The 25,517-nt window shown below is 39.7% G+C and overlaps 1 protein-coding gene across 1 annotated transcript in view; it reads left to right on the plus strand.

The window, feature by feature from the left end:
- Nucleotides 1-17,772, plus strand: part of LOC309412349 (uncharacterized protein C1orf159) — a gene marked incomplete at both ends in the record, with an annotated part of 42,226 nt that extends 24,454 nt beyond the window's left edge. Inside the window, 5 exons of the mRNA XM_082009234.1 lie at nucleotides 10,865-10,969; nucleotides 13,304-13,438; nucleotides 15,613-15,638; nucleotides 15,974-16,004; nucleotides 17,675-17,772. Of these exons, the coding sequence (XP_081865360.1) occupies nucleotides 10,865-10,969; nucleotides 13,304-13,438; nucleotides 15,613-15,638; nucleotides 15,974-16,004; nucleotides 17,675-17,772 (395 nt within the window). The remainder of the gene's footprint in view (nucleotides 1-10,864; nucleotides 10,970-13,303; nucleotides 13,439-15,612; nucleotides 15,639-15,973; nucleotides 16,005-17,674) is intronic.
- Between the last annotated feature and the right edge of the window lie 7,745 nt (nucleotides 17,773-25,517).

Consider the following 25,517-nt stretch of genomic DNA (forward strand, 5'->3'; position numbering starts at 1 on the left):
TCCATTCGTTACGGAAACATTTAATGCTTTCATCATGACACCCACCCCCTCCCCTTGGCAGAAGACTCGAGGGATCGGTGAATGCGGACCGGTGAATGGGCCTTTGCCTCCCGCCTGCACCTGCGGCTTCCTTCTCCCTCCCGGGGCGTCGGCGTCGCCAAGCAACGCATAAAATGGCCGCGCCCGCGCGAGGCACGCCGGGAGTCGCAGTGTCAGGGCCCGCCTGTTCCTCGGGCTTCCCGCTGACGAGGGACTCCATTTCCCAGGAGGCACCGCGCGCAGGAGAGCGGCACTGGAGGAGACGCTCCGGGAAAGGGCTGAGGGAGGGGATTTACCTGCGGAGAGGAGGGCACAGGTAGCGCGCGGCGCGGAGACTGCTGGGACTTGTAGTTACGAGCGAACGGCCGGTTCGCGGAACCTGAGTGTCGGCCGGCGGGGGGTGAACTACAACTCCCAGGGTGCCGTGGGAAGGAGCGGGCAGGGCGCCGCCTGAGGGCGGGGGGTACGAAAGGGAACCTGCCGCCGGTGCTGCCGGAGGTTGCTTCTTCAGGTACGGACGTGGCGAGGGAGGGCGGCCCGGCTTCTCAGGTGGCGGAGGGGTGTGGGACGGCGGGAGGGAAGGAGGGTGGCAAGCCCCCGGGCGGGTGGCGAGCCCCCGGGCGTTGCCCCATTGTTCGGGGTGTGGGAGGTGCCGCCGGGCAGGTGAGGCGAGGCGGTGAGGGCGCCGCTGTAGCCTTCGGCGCGGCCGCAGGCGGCAGCGGGCCCTGCCAGCGCCGCCGGGCGGGGAGCGGTCTGCCAGACGCGGCCCAGGGCCCCCCGCGGTGTCCCGCTGCCGACGGAGGCGGCGGTGTGGGCAGGAGTGTTGGGGCCGGCCCCCGAGCGGCGTCCCGAGGGGCGGGCAGCGGCGGCAGAAGTGTCTTTACCGATCGGTGCAGCCGGCGGGAGCGCGGGGCGGGGGGGAGAGGGCGCCTTCCCGCGGGAAAAGCCCCCGACCCTCTCGCGGGGGCCGGGGGGACGAGGGAGCAGCGGCAGTGGTTTGCCGTGTAGGGTGAAGCTGGGGAAGAGTCGCCCCTCGTTCCTCCTCCTTGCCCAGCTTTATCAAGGCTCCTTGGCTTCTGATACGTTTTACGTTGAAGTGCGGTATTCTCCAGGCGCATTTGTAAACGAATCAACTCTTTCTCGTGGTCCAGTAAAACTTTGGATGCTTTTTTCTCTAATAAACGAACTCTGTTTCCTACAGCATTTGGCAATCTGAGACTTTTTAGGGTTGTGGATGTTTCGTGGTTTTTTGGTTTTCTTTTGGTGGGGTTTTTTCTGGATAAACTTCAAGCAAATGTGTGCCTCTAATGCAGATTTTTGTTGCGCTGTGTAGGGGACGAAAAAAATGTAAGCAGGCCATGCATATGTTCAGTTTCCAAAGCATCTTTCACTGTAGTGTATAGCTATACTACTGGCAACCAAAATTGCACCAGTATTCATTTATTCTCAGTTTTTAAGGCTGCAACGACTGTTGTAACAGCAGAATATGTTACTGCCAAATTTTTGTTGAATGAACAGCAGTAAATGTTGGTGTTAACTAGTGTTTGCTCTAGGCATGTTCCAGGTACGTAACTGCTTTTGAAGTAAAGCCTAGCTTAATGTAGGTATCTTCATTGTCTTGAGCAGGAGGTGTGTATTTTTAATTGTTGGTTGCTGGCCTGTTACATAATCATTTTGATGTAAGGGCAGAGATAGTAGTTCTTTTCATGGGCGCATGTTAAGAAAGCTGGAAAAACAAGTCCTCCTTCAGCTTTAATTTATAAAAGATTGTTCTAAGCACAACCCACATCTGTTTTTCTACTGTACAGGTTTATTGTGAAACAGTTGCAGCATCAATGAGAAATTAGCAGTAAACCACATACCACAAGCGTTCAGCGTTACCTGAGGAAGATGCAGTGTTCTAGTGCATAACTCTGAAGGAGCTGGTAAGTGAGAGTTTAGGCCTTTACAAATCTGTTATTTATGAGACTGCATTTTGACTTTCCTGTTTTATCATGACTAATTCAAGGTCACATCAGAATTAAGAAGCTTTGGCAGTGGAATGAGAGTGATATAGTTTCAAACTCTGATCTGATGAATGAATTATAAAGCCACCTGAAATTTAGGCAATGTTTCTTTTTACTGCCATCTTTTTCCACGTACCTGAAAAAATGGCCTTGCTCAAACAATGCTCCAGAAACATCTTAAGCAAGAAATATACTGATAATACAACAGAAATAATGGCTACACAACTATATGTATGAAAAATGTAGACATAAAGATGAATTAAAGAACACTTGCTTCCAAGAGTGGGAGGAAAAAGTCTTCTAGTGCTCAGTGTTCATGAATTGTTTGCGTTCTTTTTTAAAAGCAACAAGAGGAAGAATTCACTTAGTGAATCTCAATGTGTTTAGCTTATGTGTATTGTGGCACTTGAGAGCCACGTTGACAGTGATTGGAGATTTGTTTCAAATGTGGAACTCTGGTGTGAAATAACTTGTTTTAATTAAAATGTCTGTGTTCTCAAAACCGTGTTGGCATCTCAAGCATAAATACTTTCTAATTTAGGTGCCAATTTGTGCATAACATTATCATTTTTTATTCCATAATCCAAAGAGAAAACTCTGCCAAACATGAAACATATTCCATGGGCTTGTAAATTGTTTTGCTGTGAGTGTCTCATCGTGATCAAATCTATGTACTTAATTTAAAAACTAAAACTTCAGCTACCTCATTCAGAGGCATGGTTAGTATCCATGTATACTGAATGTCTTGGAGGGTCTAGAGCTTTTTCCTTTCTAAAATTAAAATTATGGTGTAAAATATTGTGTGGGTTGGCAATAGAATGGTTATGATTGCCTTGTGGCTGGAAAGCAGTAAAATGGGTTGTGTTACTTATGTGGTTTTGTACTGGGAGACCAATTAGCAGTACAAATCCCTACTTGAAGTTGCTGTCTTGGTTGGAAGTTCTGCACTTGGTTTGTTCTTCGACTTACAAGTCACAAGCTCTTTCCAACCTTGCTGAGGTGTGACAAAACCAGACTTTAGGAACACTACATATATTTTTCATATTATTACATATAAAGAATATGGATGTTTAAGTCTGATGTCTTTCATGGGCATTATCCTTAAAAAAAGTAGATATCTAGTGTTGCCTTCATGGCTTCAATTTCTGTGTCATTGGAACAGATGTTATTTATGTATTATATTAATAAGCTTCTCATTTTATACTGGCCGATAAAGAATCCAGCAGGATGTGAAGAAGTGGTTCAGGGACCTGGATTAAAATGTAAATTGAGTCAATATAACATACGTCTAATATGTTTGGAAACTTTAAAGCAGCTTATTCATATCTGCTTTCCTTTTCCTGCAGTTAAAACTGGTTCAAACAAAAACAACCAAACAATAACTATATATATGTTGTTTATACATATATAAACTTAAGGGGTGTTTTTATATATATAAAAAATATTTATTTTTATATATATTTATAAAAAAAGTTTAGGCGTTGTCTCTGTCACAGAAATAAAAAATATTGGCTTATGATTTGAGGACAAATAGATCTCGTGGCCTATTTCTACTGGAACAGCTGCAGGGCAGATGTTCTAGTTTGTTAGAGTCACTAGTGGCTGTGAACAAATATCTGCCCATAAATGCACCAGTATCGTTACGATTCTATGATTAGTATCTTAATTTATTTCAGGAATGGAAATACAACCAATACTGAGCTTATGCTGTATAGCTATTTGCATTTGCAAAGAGGATGATTTGGCACTTAGAAGCGGCTAGTTTCACAAATGTTTTCTTGTTTAGTATGACTTGTTCCTGAAAATAAGTATTTTTCTAGATAACAAGAATACAAATTGTTTAAACAAATGCCTTTTTTCTCTGCCTTTTCTTAGTATTTACAGGTATTATAATAATAGGGTACTGACAAAAATCTGTGCATAGCATCCAAAATGATTTAGAATTTATCAGCAAATGTCTTTACCAACTCTATTTTCCCCAGAGGAAGTCTTTCTCATCCAAGAAGCAATATCTCATTTCTGAAGATAGATTGTAGAAAACTGATAGGTAATAAAGCAAAGTCTCTGTATGTATTTGTTTAAAATACATCCATTCCTATGCACATCCTGAGGATTGTTTTAACATTAGACTCTGTTGGATTGCATTGAAAAACCCTCAAGTTGTGTTACTTGACTTTTACTGCAATAGAAAGGCATAAGAAGAAAAACTTCTGTTTTTAAAAGGTTAAGTGTGCAAATTAGTTACACCTGTATAACTTTAATCACACCCGTGTGATCTAAGACAGAATTATTCATAGCAGTTATGTAAGTACTCTTTTATACTGTCATACACAAGTGGAGAGCTCTCTGTCAAACTAGATAGGTGCAATGTCTACATCAACAACCATTTACTGAGTTGTAAGTAGCTTCTGTTCTGCTCAAATGTGATCAAGAATAAACTGTTGCCATCAAAGCTGTAAGTTAGGTGTTGGCTTTTGGGGTGTGTATGTGCGCTCTAGAAAGGTTGTCTCCTTTCATCTTATGAGATGACTTTACCTTTTTGTTAAAACAAGTATTTGCATTTGAGGTATCTTGTCACCTCAGGTATTGTAGAAAAAATAATATTAGAGCTTTTTAGTTAGCAAATTATGAGCTTAATTGTAGATTAGAAATGTATCTTTCCATCCTTGCGTAAAATTCCCAAAGCTAAACTTTCCCTGCCATCACTTTCCAGCAGTTCTGTAAACTGCCATAATCCATCTTAATTTTCCCTCCAGGATGTCGTCGTGGTACCATTCCCAAAGCTATCTATCTCTCAATATCTCATTCTGGATTTTCTGTGTGTAGAAAGGCTCCTTGCTGCTCACGTTCCTTGGTTCCCATGATCTACGTTGCCAATAGCAAGGCTAATTGGGCACTGTCTCAGCCTTTGTCAGCTAGCATTGCATGCACACTGCACTTCTATTGACTGTCTGCTTTTTATTTTAGTATATCTGTCATCTTATTTATGTGTATGTAAATGTGAACTGATGAAATCATGGATGCTGCAGCTTGACGCTGGCAGACTTGACATCCGTTGTTATGCTTAAATTGGAAGGTATCATGACACGGCAAGCTTTTCCTGCTCTGCCCTGACCCTCACTAACTGTAGAAATTGGTTGTAGCAGTAAGATTGGAGTTCAGTCTTCAGGATTTTCAGTCCTTGATCTTGGAACTTTCAGCTGATAACAGGGGATAATAATAAGTTTTCCCACCAAGCTGAACTAATCTTATTTTGAAGTTGAGGCAACAGGCTATGTGTGATTTTCAAAAACTGAATGGAAATTAATCATAGAAACTGCTCAATAATTTCATTCTTCAGCGAAACAACTTGCCAAGGGTCATGATAGATATTTTTCAGTAATTTAAAACTCATCCGCTGGATTTTTATTTAACAAAAATAGTAACAAATTTCAGTTTGTGAAATGAGTCACTGAAGGAGCTTTCCCCTACAGTTGAAGGCTTTCTTTCAGACACTTTCCTCTTATTAAGCTCTGGTTAAAGGGCCTTGTCTGTCCCCATGTTTTATTTATAATATGAAAGACGCTGTTTTCCTAAAGATAGCAGGCTGCTGAGAACTGGGTGTGGCTTCCACCATGATACCGACTAGAGAGTAGGCCAATACTATAATATTGACATAGGGAGTGTCTGAATGATGCAGATCAAGCATGACATAGCGCCTTTGAGTTTATCCAAACAATTTGATGTTAGAAATGTGGACTTTCTTTAGGTTATGTGTGGAGTAATATGGCAAAAGTGGAGGGGGAGAAAAGCAAGGCTTGTAGCAGACTGTCCACAATATTCTATTCCACATTGATAAGGTCTGTTCTCAGGCAATTGAGAAATACTACTTATTAACAGACAGACTTCATTAATGCTGCATGACTCTGCTGTTATGAGAGAAATTAATAGCAGTATTGCCTTTTCGAAGTGGTGTGTGCTCTCTGGCCTGATACAAATCCATCAATGCTGCAGCTAGAGCCTGTAACTGTGGGGAGGCTTATCAGTGGTGGTGCCAGGCAGAAACTGTTCTATTGCAATCACATTGATTTTTAGATTCTGGGTGTGGAATAGTCTCTGCGTGGCCCAGTTTGGAGCAGACTGATAAGGCTCCTTGTTTCTTAGCAACCACAGTCTGCCATAGCCAGAAACCTGCCCTTCTGCAGCTGGAGGGAAAATTCTGAATGTCTCACATTTGTATCTTGAACCAAGGTAAGTCATTCCCCCTGGCATATTTAAATTAAAGGCCTTTGCATTCAAGTAAAATTAATCTGTTGGCAAAAGTTGAACCATGTGAACCTCATGAGGTTTAGCAAGGCCAAGTGCAAGGGTCTTGCATTTGGGTCAGGGCAGCCGCTGCTCTCAGTACAGGCTGGGGGATGAAGATCAAGAGCAGCCCTGCCAAGAAGGTCTTGGGGGGGAAAAGCTGGACATGAGCCGGCAATGTGCACTCACAGCCCAGAAGGCCAACTGTATCCTGTGCTGCATCCAAAGAAGCATGGCCAGCAGGTCAAGGGAGGGGATTCTGCCCCTCTGCTCTGGTGAGACCCCACCTGCAGGACTGCGTCCAGCTCTGGAGCCCTCAGCACAGGAAAGACATGGACCTGTTGGAGCAGTTCCAGAGGAGGCCACGAAAATGATCAGGGGGATGGAACACCTCTCCTATGAGGACAGGCTGAGGGAGTTGGGGTTGTTCAGGCTGGAGAAGAGAAGGCTCTGGGGAGGCCTTATTGTAGCCTTCCAGTACTTAAAGGGGGCCTACAAGAAAGATGGGGACAGATTTTTTTAGCAGGGCCTGTTGTGACAGGACAAGGGGTGATGGTTTTAAACTAAAAGAGGGTAGATTTTGCCTAGATATGAGGAAGTAATTTTTCACAATGAGGGTGGTGAAACCCTGGCACAGGTTGCCCAGAGAGGTGGTAGGTGCCCCGTCCCTGGAAGCATTCAAGGTCAGGTTGGATGGGGCTCTGAGCAACCTGATCTAGTTGAAGATGTCCCTGCTCACTGCAGGGGGGTTGGACTAGATGGCGTTTGAAAAGTCCCTTCCAACCCAAAGATTCTGTGATTCTAATTTCCTTAACAAAAGGAAAATGTAACTTCTCTGTCAATAATAAGACATTCTAATTTCTTTCCCTGTTCTTATTTAGACCTGTGTCTTTCCTGGACATGGAGGTGCCATATGTCCTTCTCTTAACTAGACTGGTAGCAGAAGTTGCCAGCAAATCTACTGAAAGTTCGGTAGGTCCTTCATGTATTTTGTCATGCGAGGCACTATAAAAACAGAAGGATCAGATTATTTTCTTCTTATGGTGCAGTTTGTAGAAGGCTTTCTAGTTCAACAGAAATGACCTACACTGCTAGCAGTCATTAACTGAAACTTTTACAGTGGTTCAATTTGCTGTGATGGCTGATTGCCTATTAAAGCATTGAATTCTTCCTAGTCATGTGGTTGTAGGCTAGCAGGGATGCAACTGATGAAGCTTCACACCATGTGGAAAAAGCACCCTGATGATCAAAAAGTACTCTGATTACCAAAAAACACTTTTCAAGCTGCTTGGCAGTTTAACTACAAAAAATCCAAAACATGGATACCCAAAAGTTAACTTTTCAAATGAGTGACAAGCTCTGAAGCAAACACTGCTTCAAGTCACAGGAAAAGGTCAGAGTATAAAGTTCTGCTTGCAGGAGAGTTTGACCAACAAAACTTTTAAAGAAACTCTTCTTAAGCATGTTACCTGTAGATCTTCTGGTTCTTTTCTGTAGTCTACCTCCCCATGATGCACTAGCAGTGTGAAGTTAGCCTACTAATTTCAGTTTTGACAGTCCCAACCATTTCTCCTGATAGCTTTGATCTTTGTCACCTCTGGGTTTGATGGGTCATGCTGATAAGCAGAATGATACTGGCTGTTACATGTTAGATGTATTTAAGTTACTTCTATAGCTGAATATAGATTAGGTCTTGTTACTTTTGATCAAGAACACTTCATCCCTTTCTAAGACTGATTTGACTTGCTATATTCTTTAGGGGAATGTACCTGCAAAACTTTAAAAGATGTGGGAATTCTGTGGCTTATTCTTGTACGGATTCAGAGAGTAGATATGCCCAAGTCTGTATGGGATGTTACTAATATCTATCAAAAGAACCACAGTTTCTAACAACCATTTATCTCAAAGTGTATGTCATGGCTTGTTGTAATTTGTAAATAATTTTGAAACTGGTTTTTATATAAACAGACACAAAAAAACCCTACGTGCCTTCAGGATATGCGAAGTTATTATTTATATTAAATGTTGAAGGAAGAAGCTTTTGTAGTTCTGCTGGATTGCTCTGCTGAATGTAGATGTTATCATCACGTGCAATATGGGTATTTGGTGAAAACTGGCTTTTCCCATTTTGCCAGTAGTATTTCCGAGCAAATCTGTTAGGGCTTTTGTGTGCTGCTGTAGGAAGGATAAATCCCCTTCTGAACTGTGCTTCACTGAAGAATTTAGCAAGTATATTTCTAAAGCAGTTTTTTGAGGCTTTGTCTAAAGTCAACAGTGGAGTGTGTGTTTGTTCTGAAAGTGTTAGTTTGGGTAGCAGCTGCCAGGTCAAAATCCGCTTGGTGGTGCATCTATCTTGTTTTCTCCTTGTAAGGTTGCTTAATGCAAAAAGAAAAGAAGCTGCAGCTAAAACTTGCTGTAATTAATGCTTATTCCTCTACGTTCTCTGTAGGTTTTTTTGTTGAAGCATTTTAGTAAACTTAAGAATGGTGTGAAATGTAATGTAACTTCTTTTCTTAGGTTTCAGAAACAGAATGCTGTGTGGATGTGTTGGATTCAAACAGTTCCTGTCTGGTAACCAACCAGTGCAGTCCAGGTATATTGTGTCATAGTTTAATAAAATTCCAAATTATTTTTGACAGTTAACACCAAAATACTGATTGATTGGGGATGAAAACAAAATAATTAGTGCATGTACATGCTGAAGTCTTTTTTCCTCTATACACACAAGGTAATGCTTCCTATGACTCACAAATGTTGTTCTTGGTAAGGAGAATAGACACATATTAAAAAGGTTATTCTTTATCTTTATTTAGTGTGCAGCTGGATTATGTAAGAGCTATTGTAAATGCTTAAAAGCCCATATAATGAGCATAAAAAGCAAAAATGCTGTAATGTGTATCTAGGGGAGCATTAAGAATAATTTCAATATTGTCTTGTTAGCACAGAATGCCTCATTCTTCCTTGTGCCATATATGTGGAGCTGTTTCTTCTAAAGGGAGTTAAACTTCTTTTGTCGCTCTCCAGCAGTAGCAAAAGGGTGGTCTTTTTTTAATGCTATTTTATTTAAAATCAGAGAGTAAAAGTAGGAAAATAGCTTCAGAGCCTGCAGTAACAAGAAAATTTGTGACTTAAAAATTGGGATCCACTTCTGGGTTCAGTCATTTCCTTGTGAGGGTTGTTAAAGTATCTTAAGCCTATCTATTTTCACTGCTTTGTTAGCTTCTCTGGCTGTTGTTTCATTTAATGCAGTAATTTCTGCTTCTAAATGATCTTAGATATGGTATGAACAATCGTCTCCAAATTATGGTATTGCATTCTCTTAAATCTTATTGTAAACTGATAATCTACCAATATCTTTGGTGTCAGAGAAGCGCTTTGATGCTTCCTTCCTATTACTGTAGAAAGTTTTTCCGTCTGTTTGTGCTTAGATTAAATGTCAGATGTAATTTATTACTGTGGGCATCAAACATGCTGCTTCTCTGTAAGGAAAATGTAGCAGCAGAGCTGTTTCCAAATCTGCACCTTACTAATGGTTTGCTTTGTGGGATAATTGATATTAATTTGGCTCAGGGCTCTACAGAACTGGATTTTAGCCAGCATGTAAGTTGGGGTTTTTTTCCCCCCTTTAAGTGTAGGCTGTAATATGATCTAGTAGGAATATCCTTCTAATCTTCATGTCTCAAGCCTAAGCCTCAAGTGAAACCACCAGCTTTATTGTATTAAATGAAGTTGTTATGGAAGATGTGCCCTAACTTTTTTTTTCTTAACAAAGACATAGGAGTATGTGCATTTACACATAAATTGAGAGATTTGAACATTGAAGACATAGGCCAAGATGAAAGTTTAATCAGTTTACAGCATGCATGGTAGGGTGACTGATATAAAACAGTCGCTATCTGTCACAGAATAGTTTAAACACACTTGGGTTCTTCTTAAAATGAAACAAATTGTACAGTACTTGAGAGGTCTGAGACATGGGAAAAAGACTGTATTATGGCAGTATTTGTATTTTAGCTTGCCATGCTTCATGTGATTGACTATAGGGACACCAGCATCCTTTTTTCATCCAAGTACACTCTGGTTCTTAGCACCTTTGTTCCTGCCTACTTCTGTTTTCAACACTATATATTAAAATGGCATTAAATTTTGTTTCAACAGTGTATGACCTCTGAAAATAACGGTAAAATTATGCTTTTTTTTAGTATTGTTGAGGGTAGCTACACATTGTTAGACACTTCCCATTTTTCTCGAAACTAAAACAGGCGAAGCGGTGAATGGAGCTATGTTGAAATTGCCCTCTGGGAGTTGTTTGCTTATAAGTCTTTCTCCTTTTTGGCCCTTAAAGTTATATCTTTTCTGGATTAAACACTTCGAAATGAAACCTCTTAACTTGTGTAATATATTAGGAAGGACTTGTAACTGGTAGACCAAACGGAGGGAATTTCTGTTGCCTCTGCCTCTTTCTGAAGACTAGGAAGTATCTTCAGTGTTGCTTTTGTTGCTTTCAAACCTCTGTACATCTTATTCTTATGCAGGTTGTTACAGACGATGGAATGAGGATGGCAGTAGTAGCTGCATTAAATGCAAAAATGAAACTCTTCCTGTTTCATCTGTTTACAATCTGACTGAATGCAAAAATAGTGAGTCTTCTACCATCTCTTTATTTTGATGGGTATTTTTTTGGTACTGAGATCTCTTCCTGCATGCATGGTCCAGCAAAGACAGTTCAAGAAGGCATCAAATATTGCAGTGGTTTTTTTTCCCCCTCCCTTGTGAAACTTCAACCTTTTCCAAAGTCCTAATATAACTTTGAGCTTTTGAACATGCAACAAAACCTATGGAAACTCTGAGATTTAGTTTGCAGAAACTGTGCAGAGTGCTGTGGAACCATTTGAGAATATGGGGGAGGGGTAGGAATAAAAATTTTTTCGTATATTAGGGTACCTAACCTGCAAAACGAAATGCAACATAAAAAAAAATCCTTCTGACCAATGTAAGTTCTTAAAATAAAGAAGTCCTAAACATCAAAGTGATTAAACTTAAAGGGTAGGACCTGTCAAACATACAGTGAATACTGAATTGTGTGGCTGCTTTAATCTCTGCTGTAAGAAAAAGGCATTTGCTGTGGGTGTTTGCTAAGGACTTCTCCAGAGCAAAAAATAGCTTAGACTGTACTCGAGTTCCTTGAAAAATCTATGTTAAGAAGGCTACATTCGTTTTGTACATGTGGTTTGAGAGGTGAGAATCATTCAATTCCTTGTAAATATTTTTAATGAAAGAGATAGGAAACTTGATCTAAGTTTGTGGGAAATGCACCAGTGAATTATTTTCTTTCTGGATAAATTATGATGATGCTTGTTTGCTTCCTTCTTTGAAATTCTTAAAAGTCATACAAAGAATGAATTTTTCATGGGAGAAATCAGGATTCTTCTACAATTTCAAATAATTACTAAGAAGTGTAACAGCCTTTTACTAAGATTTTTTCAATAAATCTGTAGCTTTTGTCAGATTATAATTTAAAAAAAATATTTTTTTATTACAGCTGGTATCAGAGGAATGAATTTCCAAATGAATATTAGCACTGTAACTCCTTTCATACAGAACATAGGTGAGTAAATGGAAATACCTATTGGGTGCAGGCTTTGTGATTATTCACTGCGTCCCAGCCCCCTCATGACATGGTATTTGAAACAAGTTGTACAGTATATTTTTCTGTAGCATAGGTTTTATTCTACAGGTAGTAGCCACTTTTACTTTTTCTGGCTTGCTCTCAATGAGAATCTTTTACAAGTCTTAGAGTTTAATTTTGAGGTAACTGCATTTTATGGAATGGTTCTTTCATCTTGTCCTAGTGATCTTGAAGTGATTTTTCTGGTACAGGTTGAGCAGGTTACTTATAACCCCATCACTTTCGTTTTGAACCTTATGCTGCAAGTTTTGGGTTTTAGGGGTGAAGCAACGTTACACATCTATTACATCTTGGTTAGCCCTTCTATAGGTTGATTTTTATCACTGCTGACCAGTCATTTCTGTTTAATATCCTAAAAATACTTGTTCAACACTGGTAAGAATAATATAGAAACTATTTAGATAGCAGCATTGCATACTTCAGCAAGAGATAGGATGCCAGATGAAGTGATTTAGTGTTACAGGGTGAGTGCTTATCAGTGCTCTTAAAAAGGAAAGCTAAACCGCCATGTCAAATTTGGGTGCTGCTGATCCCTTTCTAAGATCTTTGTCATGTGTGTATACTTGAAGTATGTATTGCTCTTCACAACGTGCCCTTCTCAAGTAGAGCTTGTCATATAGATCTGTTGTCCTAATTCATCTGCAACAAAATAATAAACAACTTTTGTTTCTTAAAATACTTGCTCTTTGGGATCATAATATTAATAAACAAAATGGCAGAATAAATATGCAGGGCATTTTTTTGAGGCAGGGGAAGCAGGATAGAGGTGAGGGAGGGCACCTTTTGCTAATGTCTGCCTCCTTGGGATGGTTTCTATATCAGTCACTTGTGGAAAACATACTGGGTGTACTGTGCCAGTGGTATATTGTCTGTTGACAAGTTCTGTCTTTAGAAGATTTCATTTAAGGACTAAAAGAACAATATTGGTGTTGACTGCTTTCCGGCACTGGTTTTGAAAGTTGTATAAAAGAAACAGAATGATGGATTAAAAATCTGTGTCTATTTTCAGGAAAGTAGAGACTAAGGCTTTCCTGATATTTGGCAGGTGGGGTTGGGGAAGTTGTTCGTATAATGAAATGATTATTGAAAGATCTTTGCAAATGTTTCAAGGTCTGTAAAGTCTGCCTATATATTTAAACAAAACCCACTGTTTTTTTTCCTCCTATGAATATCAGGAAGTTGGTCTTTATCTTTTGTTTAACCCTTTTGTTGGGAGAGATTTCTAGTCAGTAATAGTCTTTCCTCTCCCTCTCTCTCCTCCCCCCACCACCCCGCTTTTGTACAGGAGGCCCAGAAGTGGCAGCCTCTCTCATCTTAGGGACATTTTTCATCAGTTTATTCCTGATTCTGTCTGTTGCTTCTTTCTTCTACCTCAAACGTGCCAATAAACTTCCTAATGTTTTCTACAGAAGAAACAAAGGTAAGATGCCTCTAATTGTCTGTTTAATCTCTAAAGTTTTGGCCTTTGCTCAATTTCTTAATTTGAAACCTTTTAAATTTCTTCATGTCAGCGTTCGAACTTAATGTAGCTATCTCTTGATCATCTAAAGCAATGCAAACTAGACATATAGCAGGAGAAGATTTTTATTTACAGTATCATGTTTTCATGGCAGTGGAGAGGATGCCTGTTCTCAGTGAGATAAATTGTGTAATATGCACCTAAGCACACTTAGACTGAGAACAGGCATCCTCTCCGCTGTTTGTAGCGCATCTTTGAAAGCTACAAAAAACAATAGCTGAGTTAGTGAGATAAATTGTGTAATATGCACCTAAGCACACTTAGTCTAACTCAGCTATTGTTTTTTGTAACTTTCAAAGATTTGCCAGAGTACAATACTTGACATTACTTGTCACTGAATATTAGGTATCTGATTTCAAAAAGGAATCAGTCAATGCTTTTTGCACGCTTTTTTTGGTAGAACTTAATACTTGTTTATTTTCGTACACTAAATGCCAGACATTTATAAAGCCTTACAAAAAGCAGTTGTTGTTTATTCTTGGTTTAGAGAGAAGGTAACTGTAATACTAGAGGGCAGTGTGCTTACCATGAATGTGTCCGCAGCAGGAGAAAGGGAATGGAATTTGAGGTTCCTCAGTATTGCACTACTCATTCAACTGTGCCACTAAACTGGGGCTTGGAAGAGCCAACTGCCTAATTTTTTTTTTAAATTAAACACCCCATAGCTTTTCTTTTTGTAATGCAATTTATTCTTTATTTCTGCCATTCCTGTTACCGAGAAATGAAGCCATATAACTAAAATGCAGTGACCTGACTTCATGCCAAAGTGATTCCAGAAAAGCTAGGGGAAGAACACCTGGGATCTACGTTGCCATAGGGCACCAAGACTTTATATAGGCATCTGGCTCTTTTAGAGGCTTCAGCTTCTGTGAAGTTGTTTTATGTGTTCACATTTTATTGGTCTTCAATTTCTGGGAGATGGTGAGCAAAATCTGTGGAAGGTGATGTCTCCATTTTGCCCGGTGTTTTGCATGAAACTGAGGCTGATCCATGACTTTGTCTCACCCCTTCTATTCTTTGAATGATTTCCATGACAACCTCTAGCACAGCATTTGCTGTGTTAGAGCTCCTTCTGTTGAAAGCAAGCTGTTTACTGGTTAGGTCTGCTAAACAAATAGACCTGTTATTTTCATTCATGTCTTACAGGACCAAGCTCAAGATAGACTGTCACAATAGAAATAAGCTTAAAAAGAGAAAAAGAAGGGGCTGGGTGGAGCAATACAGTTCCATTGTTTGGCTAAGAATGTTGTGTATAGTCATAGTAACTTCATGGAACTTCACGGTCTCTGTAGTATCATTTTATGTAAAAGTATACAACAGTAGGTCAAAGTTGATCAATGCCACAGGAACTGCTAGTATCCTAATCACAACTGCCATACTGAAACTTCTCAGTTGCTTTTGCATGTGTCTTCAAGTAAATTTAGTTAGTACAAGATTCTCCTTCAGTTTTTAACTGGGTCAAGAGCTATGACGTATCTAAGCCAGCAGGACACCAGACCTCTGTTGCTTCAGTGATACTGGTCTGGCTTCTGCATTTTGTATTGATAGTTCACTCCAGTACAGCAGGCTAAAGCATTGATAACCTTCATTGAAGGAGAAGCATTAGAAACATTTCTCTGGCTTATTATCATGTTCACTTTCATTCTATCTGGATAATGATTATCATGTGGACAATAAAGGCAGCAACCTCTTGTGAAAGATGCAACCCTTTTATACTGCTTGGTTGTTTTCTATTTGTACTGCCTTTTTCTGGTAGTTGGCTCAAGGTGCCATTTTTCCTATTGAAGCTTCTTCATATTAAAGAGAGAGTTCTGTGGCTACCTTCTCTGAGAGCAAAAGAAGTCATTCTTGGAGACCTTTGCAACCTTTTATCTCTAATCCTGGAAAGAGTCCTACTGACGATGTATTCTACTGATGGGATTTTTGAATGTTCTGAACTGTTTGGTAGTCTTTGTGACAAAACTATTTTTTTTAACAATAGAACTATTTTGTTGCACGCATGTATTTTTAGAAAAGTAGTGATTCTAGCCTTCTAGATTAATGATGGTTAGTCTCTTTCTTTCTCTCCCTTTTAGCATCTGTTCTCCAGCCTAGTGAAACAGTAAGTAAATTCTGTCCTTCCAATGGGAACATGCAAGCATAAAACATCAAGTAAACAATAATTTAAAGTTTTAACAGTTTGTCAGGGAGCTACTTAATCTGATGCATGAGAGACTGAAATAAAAATAAAAGATGTTTTGGGGTTCTTTGTCCAAACTGGGAAAAAAGGTGAAAGATGAATACTGACCATATGAATTCTGTTGAGTTACTTTCTCCAAGAAAGACTATGTACACAGTAAATGCTATTGGAACCCTAAAACATTCCTGTATTTTTTAATGAAAGACTGTGAAGACAAAAGGTGCTTTGTTTGACATGATCATTCTTCTGTTATGCAGGCATCCATGATACCTCCCCCAGCTTCTTCAGGTGAGGAACTGTTCTCTGGGGCATGTTGCTGCAAATATTTTACCTGTTGGCTTCCCTTTTTTATGCATCTTGTTACTGAAAAACAGGCAAACTATCTCAAAGTGGATATGCTAAGAACACAGAGCAAGTCAAAACAATTACCTCTAAAGCCTATTATAGAACTGTGGAATCTGTTGAAGGGACAGAAATTCGATGAAATCTGTCTAGTAGACCTTTTTGATAGGATTTATTGCTTTAATTAACATAGGCTTTAATTAAAGAGATCTTTGACGGCTCCTAAAATAGATCTTTGACTTCTCTATCCTAATAGAGAAGTCTTACAAGTAGATGCAATATTTTTTCATAAGTGCTCAAAAATAAATTATTCAGTCTGGGACCTATTTTCAGGGTTGGACCAGGTTGGCTCATTTTCAGGTTTGCTGATTTGAAGCTCATCAGTTTCCTGAAACATGTAACACAGACTGTTTGGAATATACTATTTCATGTGTATGTAGTGTCTGGGGTGCTTGTAGATTGGCTCTTTTTGGCAGGGTGGGTTTTTAATACATGTGAAACTCGGGCAGAAATTTATTTCTTGGGGCAGATTTCATCTAATCAGCTTCTCTCAATTTTCCTACCCAATTTTTCGTCATTACAACCTATAAATATTACTGAGAAGCTTGTGCTCTAATCCACTGTTTTACACCAGCTCTTGGTAATCCAAGAGCAAAAACTTGCTTTTTGGTGGGCCTCTAAATTTGTGCTACTTCTAGGAAATAGCATGCGCTATTCTTGTATTAGTAATGAGCCAGTGAGAGCCTAATAATGCATGAAATATCTAAATATGACTCTGCCGAAAGAGATGGCAATGGATTACACCTAATCAAATAAAGGTGTTCTTTTAAGTGTCTCTGACCATGTAACAAAGTTCAAAAAGAAGTAGGTAATAAAGGACATGTTTTGCAAATGATAGAAAAATTTTTTATCTATACGTGAAATTAATTTAGAGTGGCTAGGAAGGTGGATTTATTTGGCCAGGGTAATACAGTAGAATATCTTGTCTCTATGCTTTAGAGAGATACTTGTGGTGACTTAAAGTGAGACAGACCAAGTCTTCTGAAAACTTAAGAAATAATGCCCTTCTAAGCTCAGCAAAATTTCTGGTCTCACTCATGTATGCATAGGCCTTTTTAATCAAGATGGTATAATTAAAATTTAATTTTTATTAATGTAGTCTTTAAGTTTTAAACATTTTTTAGATGTGTTCCAAACCTGGTCTGGGTCTGGCTGTTAAACTGACAGCCGATTCTGCTTGTGAAGAGTCTTAATTTCCTTATCTTAACTTGTACATCTATTTAAAAAGGAAGTACAGTTGGGGAGAGTATTGATAGGGCTGGAAATGGAAAGCTACGTGTACTAGAAACACTTACAAATAATAGAAATGCTAATTTGTAATGAGCACCTGTTTTAGTAGGCCATTAGAAGCTTGTTTAAAAAGTTTATTTGTGGACTTTTGCTATACCTCAGCTCCATGTATGGTTTTTGGTGTTTTGTTTTGGTGGTTTTTATTAAGGTCCAGAATGACTTTGGTCACTCAGGAACTGTTACATGGCATGTGGTGTTATGAAGTAGTGATAAAGGCATGCTTATTACAGCAGATGCTAATGATGTTTCTGTGCCCACCATTTCAGTTCGGAAGCCACGATATGTCAGACGAGAACGGTCACTAGTGACGTCTGCATCTGCTGCTATGATCTCTTCTTCCGAAACCAGGGTCAGCAATGTTTAGCCTTCATTCTTGGCTGAGGACTTTACAAGTGTACACAGTGTTGAAGAAACTTTTTCTGAATCCACTGAAGTGCCAGAAAAACATCGCAAGCTGCTGACCTAAATGGAAGCCAAATTACTGTGTCAAAGGGTTTGTGCCAAATGTTAGAGAAATGAACTAATGTAAAGATATTGATGGCAGGCTACATCTGGTTCGGTGAACTGCTTTGGTGATCTTGAAATGCACTATTCCAGCTCTGTGGTTTCATTTGTCTCCTACAGATGCTGTGTTTAAAATCCTTAAAGAATCTGCCTTTTTTGGTACACTTTCAGTTTTGGCAAGTTCTTCCTGTGTTGTGATGTGTTCTGTGTCCCCAGAGCGGAAAGTCTCAGTGCTGCAGGCCAACACAAAATACTGGGGTTACTCAAGGATGTGGACTTGCTTGAAGGACCCACTTGTAAATGCTAACACTAAGTGCCACTGCTTTATGTTGTAGGACAATATAACAATACTTAACATGCGGTATCCTTTTGAAGCAAAAAATTATACCTCCTGGAGCACCCTCTTCAGCCTGTGACGTAGCTGACCCTGGTTTTTAACTGTTAATATAGATCCACTATCCAGATACTGTTGTTCTTGGTGCTTTGGAAGGCTGTGATGTCAGTATGGGTCCAATCCCAAGTATGAGAATTTATTGGGAAGCTTTTCCAATGGTGTCAGTTCAGTCCTTGGACAAAGAGCCATTTGCTATGGCTTTGTAACTGATAGGCTGCTATGTCTGTCCTGCAAAGGCTGTCTCCACTAGCTTCCTTCCCTTAACACAGAAGTTGAAGGGAAACCAAAATTCCTGCAGGGTAGCTGTGTATCTGTTAGACATGTCGGTGAGTATTGAGATGAACTGGAGAAGTCAGGTGAATTTCTGCCAATGCAATACTGGGTTTCTTTGTTTAAGCCCTTCACTAATATGCCTGACACCTGCAGGCCAGCACCTTATGACAGAGCTCAACAAGCATTCCCTTGTTGAAAGTGCCAATAAAAAGACCCCACTCTCAGATGCTTGTTCTTGCCCATCTCATGCCAGCTGTGTGGTTGAGTAGTTACTTGATCAGGAAATTAAAGTACCTGTAAATTAATTTTTTTTGGCTAGGTTATCCTTCACCAGTTTTTTTCCTGGCACTGTTGAGACTGTTGCCATGTAAACACTTGTATCAGCGTAACGGGCACAGTCATATGGGCATAAGAGTGGGTGACTGGGAAATAAGTGAAAAACCTGACGATGCTAAATTGGTTGAAGTGTCACTGACACCATATGTGAAATTATAACTATGCAGCTTGTGCATTCCCACCTACCTGTGTTGCTATTGCCTGTTTTGGTTTAGCTGGCACTTCATCATGGGTCTGTGCTCCTAAAATAAATTACTTGGAAGCTCTTCATCAGCATCCACTGGCATGAAAATAAACTGGAACACTTGGTTCTCTTTTTCAGGAAAATGTGAACATAACTGTCTTGAGCTGACATGACACCCATATGGAGTGTCTAAACCTTGTGATCCAGGTTCCCTTTTCTCTATGGTTAAATACTTATTCAAAGCTAAAAGATGAGAACTGGAATGGGAGGAGATATATTATCTTATTGAGTAGACCTGTTCATATGTAAGTTTCAGTGCAGTTGTATTTACTTTTATCTCTCTCCTTACAAGGTAGTGAGATCTCTTGTAGCATCCAAACAAGCTAGGGCAGAGACTGGGGAGAAAGAACAGACCATGATGGGGGGGGGCGGGGAAAAAGCCTGAATTGCTGTATGGAGAAACTTGTAAGATTGTCTTTCTATCACAGTGATAAATTTTTGTTCTACTGGACAAAACTAAAGACAGCAGACAATGCCATTTTGTGACCCTTCAGCTTTCAATATGAAATGTGCTTTATAGTTCATATGCTCCAAGTTCAGGAGGTGGCAGTTTTGTATCTGTCATTTTGATGTCTTTTTGTCTTTGTGCTGCTGTGATTTTCCACAGGTAGAAATTATGTCTGGAGGTCATAGGTTTTTCCTGAACTTAGTTGCTGAATATTTTCCTAACTGCTAAGGAGAAAGAGTAACTATGCAAATAATGCCAAGAAACTGCACCTTTGAAAGCAGGGAGTTTCTGCTTGCGAATCTGTCAGTGATAGAGCACTCCTGTATTGCTTGGTTGCTAATGTATTCTTTCTACACAAATTATTGAAGGATCATTCATGTCATTGTACTGGCTGAACCCTATCTTATCCTCAAGTGCATATTGTAACTTAGAGCATTAGACACTAGACATTTAACTAACTTCTGTGCAGTCAAGTTTTTCTCAATGATAATATCTCTTCCCCCCCCCGCCCCAGAAACTCTTTTAAATGCAGCAAATATTTTTACTTTTTTGTGTTTCAGGAACTGTTCAACTTTTGTTATTGCTGTCTGACACAGTGAACTCATGGTCTAAAGAGTTTCTATTTGTTTGCACTGTCAAATATATAACATGGTGTTTTGTTTTCCATCTCCCTCCAAAATAATAATACGTACACATATATGTAAAAAAAAATTGGCTTTAATGAACCCTGATACTTAATGTATTTGTATATTTTTAAATTGTGCCAAAATAAACATATTTGAGTGTTGGTTTTTTAATGACTCTGGAGATCATTCATGTGTTTCCTTTTCAAGCACAGAATGAAGGGACCAAAATTAGCACCCAACTGAGATCATTGTTTCAGCTCATATGGCATGTTTCCTCCACCAGAACCGAAGTTTAAAAAGTAAGTCTGCTGAATGATCCTGCCCAGTTCTACAGTAGGATAGCCAGGCTCTTCTTCTGCAGACTCTATCTTCACATATTATAACCATAGCCATACAGCAAAAGCCACCCATAATGGCCTTAGCTGTAGTGGTATGAAAGTAACTCTTTGGCAGATAATGTAGTCTTGGGTTTGGGTATCTTCCCCCACCTGATCTCTGATTAATTAAAAGTGTGTTCTTTTTCTCTTTTGCCTCCCTGGGAATTAGGTACTCTTGTTGGAATTCCTTCTTACAAATGTATCTTGTGTTCTTAACTCCAGTTTTCAAACCAATCCATAATAATGAGGGCTGAGCCAAAGGAATTCAGGATGCTGAGCCATATGGTCTGAAATACTAGTAGTTAAATTCAGCAATGCTCTTTTCCCTCACAAAACTAGCTGAAGTAGCCTGACGTATGAGAAAGATGCTGCTTTTAGTGAAGTATGCCGACGAGGAAGGATAAGCCAAATGCTTTAATGCCTGCTGTGCATGCACTGTGGAAAGTCTAATAAATGTTGTCATCAAAGCCAAGGTGCCTGTCACATACAAAGAGAAACTGACCTGGAAAATCGGCTGCTGGGAGAGGAAGACTTAAAAGTGGATTTGTCAGTTAAATGGACTCTGATCACCATGCACACCAAAATATAACAGCCTTTGGGAAGAGGAGGTACTAGGTGTCCTTGCCATTAGTCACCCGACTGAATTCAGCAGGTGAAATTGGCAGTAAGTGGATGTACAACAACAGGGAACAATTTGAGACTGTTATTTTGCACACCTGAGAGGAGCCATCTTCCTTATCCATATGACGTTATCTGAAGATGAGTGCATCATAGATGGAAGACTGTGACAATCATTTCTTAAAATTGTAAGTCTAAAACTTTGTGTTTCACTAAAATCTGTTATCCAGTTATAGGCCCTCCAGAAGGCTGGTGTCATGTATAAAGAATGAAACAGAAATAATATTGCGTACAGACACTCTAAAGTATTTTGCTCTATGAAGCTGCATGAAGTTTGCTAGATGAAGTGACAAAGCTTTATGCAAACATAAGGACTTGGGTTCACTGTATCTTCCCCTAGGTGTTAATCAAAGTTCACAGAAACTGTGATCCTGAGGTTGTCTCTTACGTCTTTCTCTGCGTTTGTGGTTTTCTTTTTTTTTTTTTTTTCCCCCCTCTCTGCTCTTCCCCTGCCTCCATCAAAAGCTTCCTGGGGATGTTGCTTGGAAATACACCTGGGATTATGGGCACAAGTCTGTAACTTCCTGACAGTAAGATTTGAAGGCTGAAAGCTGTTAAACTATAAGCTGTTAAAACTATAGAAGGAATTGAAGGGGCGTGGAAAAAGAAACTGGGGGACAACTTCGGTGCTAATTGGGAAAAAGGAACAATCAGGTTTTGCTCTTGTTTTGCTTTTGATCTGAGTTGCATGGGCAAAGAGAAGGAAAGAGTAGGAAAGAATAGCTAAGTTGATACAAAAGCTTGAAGCTCTTTCATCTACTTGAGATTTGTAGATAACTGGTTGGAGAGATTCAGCAGAGTGTGACTGGATGGAAATGCTGTCTGCTACAAATGACTGAGCTTGGCAGGGAAGTGTAGCTGTGCTGTGCTAAGCTAGTGCCGACAATGGTGTGATAGTAACTTTGAGAAAACAAACAAAAGTTGTACCTGCTTGCACGCAGAATTAATTTGGTTGTCATTTTAAGTTGTTTGAAAGAATGCACTTAAGATATAGTCGAGGTCTCAAGTGTGCTTGCGTTGCTTTTGCTACCAACATATGAGGTTTGTTGAAATGTCTAAAGGCTGCTTTGCATTTTTGTCATTTATTTTTAATGCTCCCTGGTGAGAAAAAAAATGAAATTATATAGTGTTTATCATTTTAATAGCCTTGGCACATTTTTATTGCCAACTGATTGGAAGCAACAGTATTCAGATAATTGCATTTCCTGTTTCAGAGCCTGGTGATTTATGTCCCTTAGTATAGTGTTGAAAGTGTTTTAAAGTGATAGTTTCAATAAGACGTGATGCAGCTCTGAGGTATTTGCTCCAAATGATTAGGTCTTTACTATTGAGGTTACTGTATTCTGCAACAGGATTAATATAGAAGGGGTTAGGTTTTAGGCATGTCATACTGATTTTGTAATGAGGGGTGTTTATAAACAAGTCATCTGTTTTGTTGCAATTTTACATCCATCAAATCGTAATGTTCTCTTCTGCTTCACAATCACAGTCCCCACAGGAATGCAGCCGTCTGGAGTGCTCAACTTCCTGTAACGCTGAGGCTGTTCCACTATGCTGTAGTATAGTCCATCAGCTCATCAAATTACTATAACTTGATGTTACTGCCTGTAAAACTCCAATAATTTTCTGATGGCAATTGCTCCCCTTTACATACCAATGTGTAACTGCTCTTTCCTAGAGCATGATCTTTTCTTACAAACTTAAACTTCATTCTGCTACTTCCTCTCTGTTATCTCCTTTGTGTTCACACTGCAGGCCCCCAAGATACAACCTACAAAGGACAGGAGGTGGCACCAACATTTGTATGTGCTTCTTGTGAGATGAAGAGTTCCTAGACTTACATAATGAAATCTGAAACTTTCAAGGGGGTAAGGAGAAAGGAGACCTGCAAAAACGTCTCCTTAATTATATTTTAAATATATATATACACACATACATACACAAAATTAAGATAATTTTAAATGCTGCTCAAACTATTTTTGGCAGAGCTTAAAACAGCTACAGAAATGTTTTTAGCAGTAGTTGTGCCAAAGATAATGATTTAGGAATAAGTCAACTATGGGGAGGCATCTTGTTTGCATGCAACTTTAAACTACCAGTTCATTATATAATTTATATAATATATTGAGAAAGGAGCTATAAGTAGTAAGGTTCAGGACCTTACTTGACTGAGGGCACTTGCAATTAGATTTGTTAAAATGAGGGGAAAAAATCTTTTCATCAGCATCTGCTTCCAATTCACATCAAGCCCAAATCGTTACAGACTGCAAGTTTCTGCAGTCTGACTGCTGTGAAATGAGTTTGGCAGTCCACTTCCCAGCACATAACTGACCATGTCTCAGGCCTCAGAACTGGGACGTTTGGTAATTTGGTTCATAATTGCTGCTGCCCTCCCAGCAGAGTTGCATCATGTCTACTGCATTCAGGAATAAGGGTGGGATTTGCATTCCCCATCACCGTGACCCCTTTCTGTGTGAAAACTGAGCATTCATCATAGCTGGCAAAAATGAAAAAAAATTCTAGAAAAGACAAAAATGGCTGTCAGTCATATTTCAATGTTGTTGCCTGGACTATGACCTTTAAAATTTGAAGCAAATTACAAATCAGTCTTGGAAGTGCAGAAATTATCAATTAGGCAGAGGATTCATCAGGTCTTGGGACCCCTATCACCACGGAATTATTTTTAGCATAACCTTATCTGATAAGGGCAAGTTTACATTCTTGGGTGCAAACAGTCCTTAAGTAGCTTTACTGCTGCCCTGGCTATAAGTTAGCAGGATTTGAACAAATTCTTCTCCAAACCCCTGCGGCCTTGATAGTGTGGAAGTGCGCCCATGCTAACACATCCATCTGAGAAGCATGGGTTCTTATTAGCTCTGTGGGTAAACAATTCCGGAATCAGTGTTGGCTTCTGTCCTGCTGGCTCAGAGAGCTGGCGGGAGCTTAATACACAGTTTTACATATCTCTCTAATGAGAGCTACATGTGTACAGTCTTGAGTCTCCATATCATAATACCTCACATACTTATGAAGTTAAACCTGTGAAATTAAATCATTGGGAACTTTCTCCACATTCAGTAGAAGTCAAAAAGGCAGTAGGTACGATTAGTTTAATGTTGTGCTTTGAATCCAAGCAGCTGAGGAAAAGCGTGCACTACAGTGCTCTGCTCCCTCACTGAGCCTTTAGCATCCACACTGACTTAGCTTTCCCTATTGCTTGTGCTGGGAAACTAAGTAGATGAAAGCTCAATAACAGCTTTCAGTTATGGAACAGTTGACACAAATTGTGATAATCAGCTTGTATATATGTGCCATCAACTGGATGAAGTAAAGCATATCTTCATTCTCAAAGGAAAAGGTTGAACCTGCAATTCTAGTGGTCAAATACCTGCCAAAATACAAGGAGCATCACTGAAGGTTAAGTATTACTTGAGCTGGATGCTCATTTGATGAGAGTTTATGGTCTGTATCTTACTAAAGAGCCAGTTAAAGCAGGAGAGGATGAGATTTTACTCAGGTCAGATAGTTACATTTCTATTGCTGGAGTGATAAAGACAATTATCTAGACGGAATATGGTGTTGCACACTGCAATTCAGTATGAGATTAAACCTAGTATCTTGACTTTGATCTTGCCCTGATTTCTTGGTGTGGTTCATGTTCCTTAAGTCCCATGGCTGGTGTTACAAGCTGATCTTTCTGTAGGTGTTTTAAAATATTATTTACATGACACTAACTTCATCAGGCTCTTCTGAATTTTGTAGTTGAGGGTTGTTATTTGTGTGGGGCGTGGGTTGTAGTGTTTTGGTTTTTTTGTGTGTGTTTTTTTTTTTTTAACATTCTGGATCATCGACTTTTAGATCCCCAAACAAGATGAACCAGAAAAATAGCTCTGGCTTTTCTGTTGAGTTTGCGCAGGCTGATCTGAGACTTGGAGAGTTTGGAATGTCCTGTGTACAGATTTCCACAGTGTGGGGCAGAAGCAGAGCTTTCCAAACTGTGGGACAACCCCTCCTACCAGTAGAAGGCCAAGCAGAGGAGGATCTGGGATGCTGAGCATCCCATGCTCGCCTAAGCACAGGCAGTCTGCGTGCTCCGTGTCGCATTGCCTGTTGGACATGTACGGCTTTTTCAGGTAGCGCTGTGGAGCTTCAGAGGGCTCCAAGTGATGTTCGGTGCTGTATGTGAAGGCTGCTTCTTGTCTCTGAAGCAATAAAGATTGCCTGACTAC

Source organism: Phaethon aethereus, assembly GCF_964289735.1.
Source record: "Phaethon aethereus genome assembly, chromosome: 21".
NCBI lineage: Eukaryota > Metazoa > Chordata > Aves > Phaethontiformes > Phaethontidae > Phaethon > Phaethon aethereus.